General features: G+C 29.4%; 1 protein-coding gene across 1 annotated transcript; it reads left to right on the top strand.

The window, feature by feature from the left end:
- The first annotated feature begins 4,420 nt into the window (after positions 1 to 4,420).
- LOC103309400 (zinc finger MYM-type protein 1-like) lies at positions 4,421 to 7,031 on the top strand. The gene is made up of 6 exons (XM_008184728.1): positions 4,421 to 4,619; positions 5,141 to 5,212; positions 5,291 to 5,356; positions 5,435 to 5,503; positions 5,570 to 6,970; positions 7,027 to 7,031. The coding sequence occupies exons 1-6, from the start codon at positions 4,421 to 4,423 to the stop codon at positions 7,029 to 7,031; spliced, it is 1,812 nt and encodes a 603-aa protein (XP_008182950.1).
- Positions 7,032 to 11,824: the final 4,793 nt, after the last annotated feature.

The following is an 11,824-nucleotide window of genomic DNA, read 5'->3' as shown; positions in this document are numbered from 1 at the left end:
ACACTAAACTTTACCACTTCGTTTAGATGATTTTTTTGTAACTCACGTTGAATCAATCATTGGTTTGATGAATTTAATGAACACATATGTAGATTAGTCAAAAGGAGATATTTCGGATATTGAACATGAAACCAAAAGACCAATTTCGGAAATTCAAGTTGAATTAAAATGACTGATTTCAAATTCAAATTCTTATGACGAACTAAAACGAACTATTTCAGAAACCGAAAATAAGGCCGAAACACCTAACACAGACATTCAAAACGAACCAAAACGGCTGATTTGGGACGAGCAAGACGAACACGAACAAAATATTTTTGATTTTGCGGAAGACTGGATGTGTTCGCGCCAAGTTATTAGCGCATCGCGGTATGCAGTTTTACGTACGGCGACGACGACCTACTCCTATCTGTTCCCTCTTCAGCCATTCACCTCTCTGTCTGTTAATTGCGAATTATTATTATTGTTATGTTTATTTAATCTCTTTGTTTTTGTTTTAATGTGAGTTATCGATCAGCCCGTTGTCTCATACATTTATTATATTATTGTTTTTGTTTTGTCTTATGTTAAACTATCATTGTGTATAGTCTATCACTTAATCACTTTTTGCGGCCAACGCCCTTGTTTATTATTATTATCGTTGCGTTGTGCCTTATTATATATCTTTTTTTTTCTCTCCTCTCCGCTATTGCAGCGGTAACACGTATTATTACTTTTATTCTTTTTTCGTTGTTTTTTAGTTGTTTGGTACACACACCAGCAAATTATTATTATTATTATTATTATTGAATAGTGTACCATCAACTGTGCGGTCACTGTGACCAGAGATTATTATTTTGTGTTGTCATTGCGATAACACCTGTCGCCGTTATTGTAACGGCATCAGATCATTGTGTATTATTATTGAAATAAATTCTTGGCGTTGCCGACTCGTAAACCGTGAGTCACTTTATTTATATTATTATTATTCTGTGGGTTGACTTTGGACACTATCACGTCATTGCGACATCCACACCCGCGTAAGTCCGCCAGCAACGAACGTTGTGTGAGAGGCCGCCCAGGTCGTCCAGGTGGCGGTCGGTACCAACTACAACTCAACTGCTCAAGACTTCAGTAGTTTAGCTAATTTAAGTACTGTCCCTGTTTGTGTGAGCTCTGTGGTCATGCACCAGATAGATCGACACAGAGACCCCCTCCTCATACTAGCTGCATCATCCTAAATCCTATGGTAGGGATCTCCTTCCTGCCTGTCGTCGTCGTCGTGCGTAGAATTGCCTACTTCGCACACTTTCAGGCGAGAGCACCTAGAGTTGCCTACCCACTCAAATAGTCGGCGTTAGTGGTGGCAGTGGCCAAAACAATTATATTCAGTTCTCGGGCTCTCACCGAGTGGTCCTTCGGGTTCCCCCTGTTCAGGGCGCAAACAGGATGGGATAAGGTAAACATAAAAATCAAACAAAAAAATCTAAGTATATAACAAAAGACCCAACGGATACTGGCACTGCAACGATAAGAGCCGCACGAGAAATTCGGTTATAGGCATTTTACGGAATGGATCTGTTTCAGAATTGAAAAGTATTCATATTGGTAACGATTATGTGTCTCTTATAACATGTACATTCGACTCAATATCATAAGTAATGTTTTGTGCTTACGCTGATAGCGAACTTTATGCTGAGTTTGTTGAAAAAAGAACAGAAAATAAATTTATGGAGTTGGTTTCCCATGCCATACGTGATGGTATTACCGTGCAATCCTATTGGAAACGAGGATTACTTTTTAAAGACTTATTTACGAACCAATGTACTTCCGAATTGACTGTAATAAATGCAGCTTGTACGGCCCAATTCATGTTAAACAAAATTTTTGCCAACTTTCCTTCAATTGTTGCAACAATGGTATGTCCTGATTGTTCTAATAGATTTTTAAGGGAAGAAATAATTGTATCACTAAATCTACCAAATGATGATTTAATTTTCTTAACTGATGTAATGGAAGGTTTTAATTTTACACCATCACATTGTAAAAATTGTGACACAAGCCCTGGACTTTAAAGAGCATTTAATCATCGAATCAGTAGTAGGTACCTCTTACACAACAACGAAATCTTAAAAAAAATCTGGATTTAAACACACAATTAAAGGATATCCCCACAATTCTTGAAGTGAAAAAAGAGTTATAATACCTAAGATGAATTGTAAACTTTATTTCACCAATTTCAAATGCAATAAATGCAGTTGGACATTATATTGCATACTGTTATAGAGAACCGAACAAAACATGGGAAAAATATGACGATTTTCAGCAAAAACCAAAAACCGTTAGACCAACAACCGAGGCACAAAACTGTCAATATTTAATATACACTAAATAATTTAAAAAAGTAAAAATTATTATAAATATTTTTTAGTTTAATATACGAGATTGTATTTATTTATTTCAATGAAAAAAAGTTTATGAAATATAATAATGTTAAAAAAGTGCTGTAAAAAGTTTAAAAACAATTTCATGTTCTTAAATTGATAGTTTAACGTATAGAAGTCTACGATTATATTACTTTATTTGTTTTGATTTAATAGTTAAATAAAATGTAACCAGTATTGTCACAAATTGTATAGTGCTTTGAGAACATTAGAAAAACAGTCACTGCTTGTTAATTTTTGCAACAATTATGAATTATTTTGGTTATTTTTCCTTTTTTAAAATGTTCCAGGTCTTTTATGTGAACTCTCTTTTTGTATGTTCAAAAATTAAAATATTTATTTAAGTACCTATTCACTTTGGCACTCCAATATTTGATAGAATGGATAGGCCATATTATCAACAAAATAGAGGAAAGAGTTCCCGAACGTGAATTAGAGAAACACTGTTTTTATCAGAGCCTCTCATTCTGCCACAGGTTTTATAATACTGTTTTCTACATACATATTGTGCTTAAGCTTCAGGGATGACAAATCTATGGTACGCAAGCACATTTTTGAGGGCACACGAATAATTTAAATAATTTTTTTATTGTTAAGAGACAATTATATTAATTGTGTTCAATACTTATTTTCATTAATTAATTCAATCTTACCAGGTTTTAGAACTTTTTAATTTCACTACAAGAAGCATTTTTAATTGAGGAGAAGAGGAGGACTAATTCACACTTTTCTAAAAAATAAGTATTAAAAATGATCAAAAATAATTTATAAAAAAAATTATGAATAATAAAAATAGTAAATTACTAAAAGTAATAAATACAAATTATGTAAGTACATTGATTATTAATAAAACTATAGTTTTTGAAATTAATTAATAAAATTGACTATAAAAATGAATAATATAATCAAATTTTTTATTATTAGATTAATTATAGTTTGGTAACTAGAATTTTTTTTATTCTAGTTTGTTAATTAAATTCGACGGCTTTTATTTAATTGAAATTTGATCTATAAAAAAATTTGTATTGATATTTTTAAATTAGTATGTTGTTTATGTTATAATAATTTTTTTTTTTTATATATTTATATAATATTTCAATTTGTTTATTGAATAAAAATAACAACATCTAAGAACAAAAAAACAAAAAATAAATAATCAAAAAATAATTTTAAAATGTTAAAAAAATAATAGATCTTCTAATACCTAGAATAATTTTCTCTTTAATTTGTGTAATAAATCATAACTTATTATAGCAGAAAAAACGTAAATTAGTATGTTGTTTATTTCTTTACATTTATTGGATCTATTAGAACGTTAAGTTATAAATGTATTTATAAATTGTTCAAATTAATTAGGTAATTACCTCTACCAATCTAATACTTATCGTATTTTTCGGTCATTAATAAAATTAAACATTAGGTTTACCGCAGTGGCGCCGAACCTATATAGTAAGGGTGGCAGCCGCCACCCCTTTTAAATGGGTGGGTGGTGGGTCCTGTTATGCAGTTGGGCAAATATATAACAGAACAAATTTGATGGGTAGATACTGAGTGTTCGATAATAAATTAGTACTTGGAATCAAAAGTGTTACCACTGTAACGTCTATTCTATACGCCGTGTCGTATTTCTGTGTATTAATGAAGTAGGCATAGAAATTACTATAGACGTATAGTGAACAGTTTAATTTGTGTTATCTATTATGAGTATTATGTGTACATTATCAGTTAGTGGTTTTTCGTACTGTGGAGTGGCTATTTTTAGCCAACGTTTTCCCTGTAAAAGCCAGTAATGATATAATAATTATATTGATATAAAATTATAAAAATACTATTGTCATCATATCAATAGATTATAGAATTTAACATTTTAACCATGAAGTCATTCCACTTTCAATACGTGACCGAGAGACTCAGAGACTGAGTAGTAGGTACTTTTTTTTTATTGTTATTACTTATTGTACCTGTGCGTAAATATTACCAAATACAAATATCGGACTATGTCAACTCTTAATAAAGACGAGTGCATTTGTGGCAAAAAAAAAGGAATGCTGAATGATTCAAATTGGAAACGGCATACCACATCATGTAAAATGCGAAAATCTAAAATTAATAACTTGGATATTTCATCTTTTTTCAAAAAGCGATCAGCGAGAGCAAATATGATTGAAACTAGTCAAACAAAAAAACAGCGTTTTGGTAAGTAACTATTTATTTATTTACTGTCAAAATTGTACAGTTAACAGGTAGTGAGATTTAATATTTGTTTATTTTTCTTATGCTTAATTAATGATTAATTATTAAGTAGGTATATTACTATTTTTTTTTTTATTTACTACCTATTATTAGTAATTCAAATATTAAAGGTAGGTAGGTCGTAGGTATTAGTATTTAATTTCATTGCTTTAATTAATAGTTTATTATTATTTACCGTAATATTATATAATAATTAGTTGTGCAATAGCAAGGTATTCAGTAATCACTAATTTTTGAATGCTTTAAGTATGTAAAAATGAACTGAATAATATTTTTTAATTTTCACTTTTCAACTAAAATAAATTGTTTATATAAGATCATAATAATTGTTTAATTTTGACCAAACTATGATTCCAAACTTATTATAATATTATTATAATAATGTTTGGCTAGTTATCTATTATTAAACAAAGGCATATTTATTTTATTAAATACATATATTTTAATACAAATAAAATGAATAGATATTGGTGAAAATGCCATAGCTGTTGAACAAATTAGAAAACCGGATGAAACTGTTCTCAATGTCTTAGATAGTAAGAGTATTTAAAATAATTATTATACTGATAAATGTATTATAAATTTAAAATTAATCTTTTTTTTGTTTGAAGTAGATGATTTAACTGTTGATTTGGAACAAATTAGAAAACCTGATGAAACTGTTCTCAATGTCTTAAATAGTAAGAGTATTTAAAATAATTATTATACTGATAAATGTATTATAAATTTAAAATTAACCTTTTTTTTTTTGTTTGAAGTAGATGATTTAACTGTTGATTTGGAACAAATTGAAAAACAAGATAAAACTGTGCTAAATGACTTAGAAAGTGAGAATACTTCATATTACTATTACAAAAGATTAATTTTAAAATTGACTATTTTTATGTTTGAAGTGGATGGCGATCCTGTTGTGTTTACTACAATAGAAAAACTCACTCCAGATCTTGTAGAATTTTTTTTCAAAAAAGGACCTTCACAGCCTATGCCAAATGATCTACCGGACAAACACTTTCCAAAGGATAAAATCGGTCGGTCTTTTCACGAATCTTGGTATTGGAAAGGTGATGGAAACGGAACTAAACGAAAATGGTTGTCTTACTCTATAAAAATTGATAAAGCATTTTGCCATTATTGTGTTTTATTTAAAACAAAACTATCTAACTGTCATTGGACTAGACATGGATTCAATTTATGGAAAAATGGGCCTGCCAAAATAATCATGCATGAAACATCTGAAGATCATATAATGTCATCTATTAAACACAGTTACAAAGAAGCATCATTCCCACTTATTCCATCTATCACAGAAAAATTGAATGCTGACATATGTCTTAATAAGGAAATAATAAGTCATCTGATTGATTTAACCTTATTTTTGGGTAGACATTGTCTATCTTTCAGAGGTCATCGAGAAGGTTGGAATGAAGAAATACGTGGTAACTTCAAAGATCTAGTAGTCTTATTGGCCAAGTACTCTCCTGTATTAGCATCTCATATTACTGAAATCCAAATCCAAGGTAGAAAAGTGAATAATTTTCTTTCGTGGCAGCGTCAAAATCAGTTAATTAAAGCCATTTCAACAAATATATTAAATGTTATTAAAAAAGAACTAATTGAAGCTAAATTTTTAAGTATTTCTTTAGACACTACTTTTGATGTTTCTCGAAAAGAACAAGTTTCATTAATATTTCGGTATATTAATAAAAATACTTGTATTGTGCATGAACGTTTAGTAGCTGTCAAAGAAACCATTTGTACAACAGGTCTACATTTATTTGGTATGTTTGAAACAATATGTCAAGAAATGTCTATAAATTGGAAGGAATTTTTAATTGGTCAATCATTTGATGGGGCTGCTTCTATGAGAGGCGAATATAAAGGTCTTCAGAGTTGTATTAAAGAACAAAATCCATGTGCAACATATATTTGGTGTTGTGCCCATCGCTTTAGTTTAGTCATTGTAGATGCAGTTTCAAGTTGTACAGAAGCTCGTGATTTATTTGGAAACATGGAAACACTGTATGAATTCATTAGCTGTAGCAAAAAACGAGTTAGTTTGTATTCTGATTATCAAAAAAAATACTATCCAAAAAAGCAACTTCGTCGGTTAAAAAGAGTTGAAACAACGCGATGGTCTTCACATGCATCAGCACTTCAAACAGTTTTTGAAACATTTGATGCACTGATTGATACATTGTTTGATCTAAAAGATGATAAATTTACTGATCGCATTTGTAGTATTAAAGCAGATAGTTTAATGAACTATATGTTAACAGAGCGTTTTATTTTAACAGGTCAGATATTCTTGAAAATATTTGATATGACAAATCCATTAAACAAATTTTTACAGGGTAAAAATATAGGTTTATTAGGTGCTGTTAATTACATTGAAAATGTGTTATTTGATATAAAAGAACTGAGAATTCTTCTTCTTCTTGTCTGTAATCGACCATTAAGATCATACATTCAAACATATATCTTGCCATTTCACTCTATCCAACGCTAAGACCTTCCAATCGGCACTTGGGTCTGTCACTTGTACGTCCTTCCTGACTTCGTCTTCCCATCTTAGTCGAGGTCGTCCCAAGGGTCTCTTTCCTTGGGGAGTCCCACATTGAACCATTCGAATTAGAGTTCCTTCCTTTCTCCATGCATGTCCTGCCCATTGGAGTCTCTTTTTTTTAATTTCTCTAATTATATCAGGCATTTGGTACAACTGTTTGAGCTCCTCGTTTTTTCGAATTCTCCATTCCCCTGTGGTCTCATCTATACACGGTCCGAAGATTCGTCTTAATATTTTTCTTTCGAATATCAGTAGTCTGTTTTGATCCGATTTCCGTAATGTCCATACTTCACAACCATACATTACCACTGGACGGATGAGGGTGCGATACAGTTGTATCTTGAGGTTCATCGATATCGTCCTCGCCTTTAACAAATTACTTAGACCGTAGTAACACTTATTACCGGATTGAAGCATTTTGTTCTTTACTATAAAAAAGTAATTTTTGTTAAATTTGATCATGATTGTTCACCCCCTTCACGTGCCCCAAGCGGGCTAAAAAATGCAAAATAGGGGTTTTTTGTCGTTTTTTTGAGTTTTATCAAATAAATATTGCACTTATCGATAAAATTTATATAACTTAAATTATAGATATTTATATTTTTAATAATAAACATATTTATACAATTTCTTATGAATTTATTATTTTCCAAGAAAAATTATAAAATACAAAATTTTCAATTTATTTAAAAAATTGATTTTTATAAGATTATTTACATATTTTATTAAAATAACGGTTGGTGATATTTATGATTATTGATTATTTAATAGTTCTTGGATAAAGTGCTTTTTTTATAATCTGGAAATTGTTGACGATACTCGCTGACTACTTGCAGTAAATATTGCTTCTGATCTTCATTTTTGGTTAATAGCTTATTATAATCTTCAATCAACTTAACTCCTCTCTCCGCAATATCATTTACGACATTTATATTATTTACCAATTCTTTACTTTTTTTGTACTGGTCATTTTCATTCCACAATTTGGGATCTAAATCTAAAAAGTCCATTGGTATACCAAATCTATTAAAAAAATTACTAGATTGGATAGATATGAAATCATTGATGTCTTTATTAGCATAATCGTATATTTCATTTGGTTTTAAAATTATTCGTTTGTTGGCTTCTGATTCGATATCACGAGACTGCATTGCTTTAACCATTTTTATTTTGGTTTGTGATGATACTTTGTCATCAAAAAATGCTAATGAAGTCGCTTCTGGAGTTAAGTACCATAAATGACCACACATTTTTTTTAACGCTGACTTAGAAATTTGTTCATCAATAACCTCATACAATATAATATCTTTAATAAATTGCAAGTCCATGTTTGGAGCTAGAGCAGCAGCTCTAGCACAAAACCATTGTTTTATATATATACGAACTATAAAAATACATAAGTCACGTAAAGCATTATTTTCTTTTAAAGTTAATTTAAATTCGTTACGAAATAAAAATATTTTTATAGAATAAATAGCTTTTGACATCCATCGAGCGTGATGTATTGGCCCAGGAACTTTGAAAAATATACCATTTGGAGGTGTTTGACCAAGAAAGATAATAGTTAACTCTAGCAGCTCCTTATAGTCATCTCGGGGTTGATATTGTTTTAATTGATTTATACAGAATATTAAAAGTTCATCCTTTAAATTTTGTAATGATTGAAAGACAAAAGTATCTTCCAATCCAATATGAAAATTGTTGACATTAATGTTAGGCCAACATTTTTGAAAACGTTTAAAAATCGGTACATCTGGGGCAGATGCAATATCAATCTTTATTTCAAAAGCACTTCTTAATACAACTTCAAGTATATGGTGTCTGCACGGTAAATAAAGAATTTCACGTTCTAACTTTTGTTCAAGTAATATACAAGCACCTTTTAGTCGACCGGTATTAGATGCAGTTGTATCACAACATAAGGCTTGTACGTTATCTGTTAAACCCCAATTTTCAAGAGCCTGATACACTGCTGTTGCTTGATTTTCCCCCGTGCCAGATATAAGTTCTGGTACACCAAGCAGCTGCTCTATGCCTTTATATGATATAATTATTGGTAGGCGGTCAACTAATTTTTTTTCGGATAATGAGGGAAGAAGTTTACCATCCCAATGAACAACACATGGACCTATTTGAGATGGATTGAAATTAACTCGAAGTGCCTCTATTCTATTTTTACGAAAACGTTGTCGAATAGAATTTACCGATGTCCGATTTATTATTAGTTCATTTATATTAATACCGAATGATTCTGCAGTTGCAAGTAATATATGAACCGCATCTCGATCACTTATCTTACACCTATCGAGTGCTGCAGCCATTTTATCAGTTATAAAATTAGTTTTACCTCTTAATTGAAATAAATTTGGTTCTTCTATAACCTCTTCCTCTGATATTGTGTTAAAATTGTGTTCTTCTGTTTCATACTATAGAATCACTACTTGCAGATGAAAAAACAAGAGTCTCACTATTAACAACTCGTTCTGAAATAATTACAAAAAATTATTTTTATTTATAATATTATAAATATTAAAACTATAAATATATATAAAATATACAAATAATCTAGGTACCTGAAATTTCCATGTCTTCATATACTCTTTTTTTTCTTTCCAACTTATTTTTCAAATTTTTTTCAATACATTCTTCAAGTTTTTGGTTTTTTCTATCTATTCCCAACAAACAACCGGGTCTTCCTTTAGTCCTTTGAGCAATTAAAAATTGTTTATCACATTCTATTTTCATTATGTCCAAGGCACGTGCATGAGCGATATCAAAAATATCATTCAACTTATTAACGAAAATTTCTTCATTTTTTCGATCTTTGGCTGATTTTCTAGTCGAATGTTTTTGTAAATTTCTCCACTCATTATATAACGACTCAACTTTTTTCAACAAGTGATATTCTTCTCTAACGGGAATACGTGCTTTTTCCCAAAATATAATGACTTCGCGGATCACTAATTTAGCACTGTCGCGTAAATTTAAATTTACTTTACGCATGTTAAAAAAGAGAACACTTAACACCTGTTTTATTGAAGGTAACTTACTACCTATAATTTGATTCGAAATATGTCCAACTAAAAATATCTTATTGGAATCACGAAGATTTATTTTTGATGACGACGCCATAATAATAAATTTAAAAAAATAAGTATCTAAACGAATGGTATTTGTAAACTTTGAGTAATAATTTCTTATGCAAAAAATTAAAATTGTGTTTAATACATAGGTATGTAAACAATTAATGTCAATGGTTTGTGTCAAACTGCCAAATACTTGAATGCCTTGCCTCTACTGTCACAATATAATATCATTATCGACAAAATTATCTAATCTTAAATGTAAAATATCTGCAATTTGTCGATTCCAATATAATAATCTAACGTTTCGTTTGCCGTTTACCTATACTTAAAATAACTATTAGATATAAAGTCGATTGGGTATAAATTAATAATATTATCTACATTTTACCAACCGTACGCATTGTATTATTCTCTTAAAAACGTGATTATAAATGAAACTAAAGTGATTTCATAATTATAGATAGATCAATTGTATATACTTTTATTTTTTTTTATTTTAACTTAACTATGACAATAGAACATTAACTCCAACACAATTTACAATTATTACATTTTTTAGGAGATAAAATTTCTGATCATTTTTATACGGGATATTTTGATTTATCACCAACCATTATTCTAATAAATGTAAATAACCTTATAAAAGTCAATTTTTTAAATAAATTAAAAATTATGTATTTTATCATTTTTCTTGGAAAATAATAAATTTATAAGAAATTGTATAAATATGTTTATTATTAAAAATATAAATATCTATAATTTAAGTAATATAAATTTTATCGATAAGTGCAATATTTATTTGATAAAACTCAAAAAACGACAAAAACCCCTATTTTGCATTTTTGAGCCCCTTTGGGGCACGTGAAGGGGGTGAACAATCATGATCAAATTTAACAAAAATTACTTTTTTATAGCTATGAACAAAATGAGGGGGTGAGAAATTAAAAATTCGCGAGTTCAAAAATAAGGGCCACCCTAAGTCACACATTAAATTAAACATTATTTTGTACAACTCTTTGAAAAATGATTTGAACTACAACATGTATACTTTTATTGTTGTATCATAAACCAATATGATTACACAACAACACCTACAGTTATACAGTGCAATACGTTTTTACATTGTTTAAAAGTTATTTTCTTATAAAGATTATAAATATATATGAATGCGCAACCAATTTAACAATCTTCTGTGAAATTCATTGTTTTTTGATTGGTACTCGATAATTTTTTATACTTAGTTCATTCAACCAAAATTTTAATTTAAAGTTAAAATTTATTTATTTAACTACCTATAACAAAAGTCAGTATACATATACTCGATATACCTGATTACTGCTCACATTGAACACACATTTAGCTAAACATTATTTTGTACCTAACTCTTTAAAAAATAATTCAAATCAAAACCTTGCAGAAACCTTACATTAAATTCACTTATTGCATATAAGTACCTACTATTGTTTTTATTGTTGTTACTGAAAAACACACAAGCACAT

This window comes from Acyrthosiphon pisum, chromosome X (genome assembly GCF_005508785.2).
Source record: "Acyrthosiphon pisum isolate AL4f chromosome X, pea_aphid_22Mar2018_4r6ur, whole genome shotgun sequence".
Classification (NCBI taxonomy): domain Eukaryota; kingdom Metazoa; phylum Arthropoda; class Insecta; order Hemiptera; family Aphididae; genus Acyrthosiphon; species Acyrthosiphon pisum.
The sequence above is the reverse complement of the archived record's forward strand: the minus strand, read 5'-3'. Positions and strand labels throughout refer to the sequence as shown.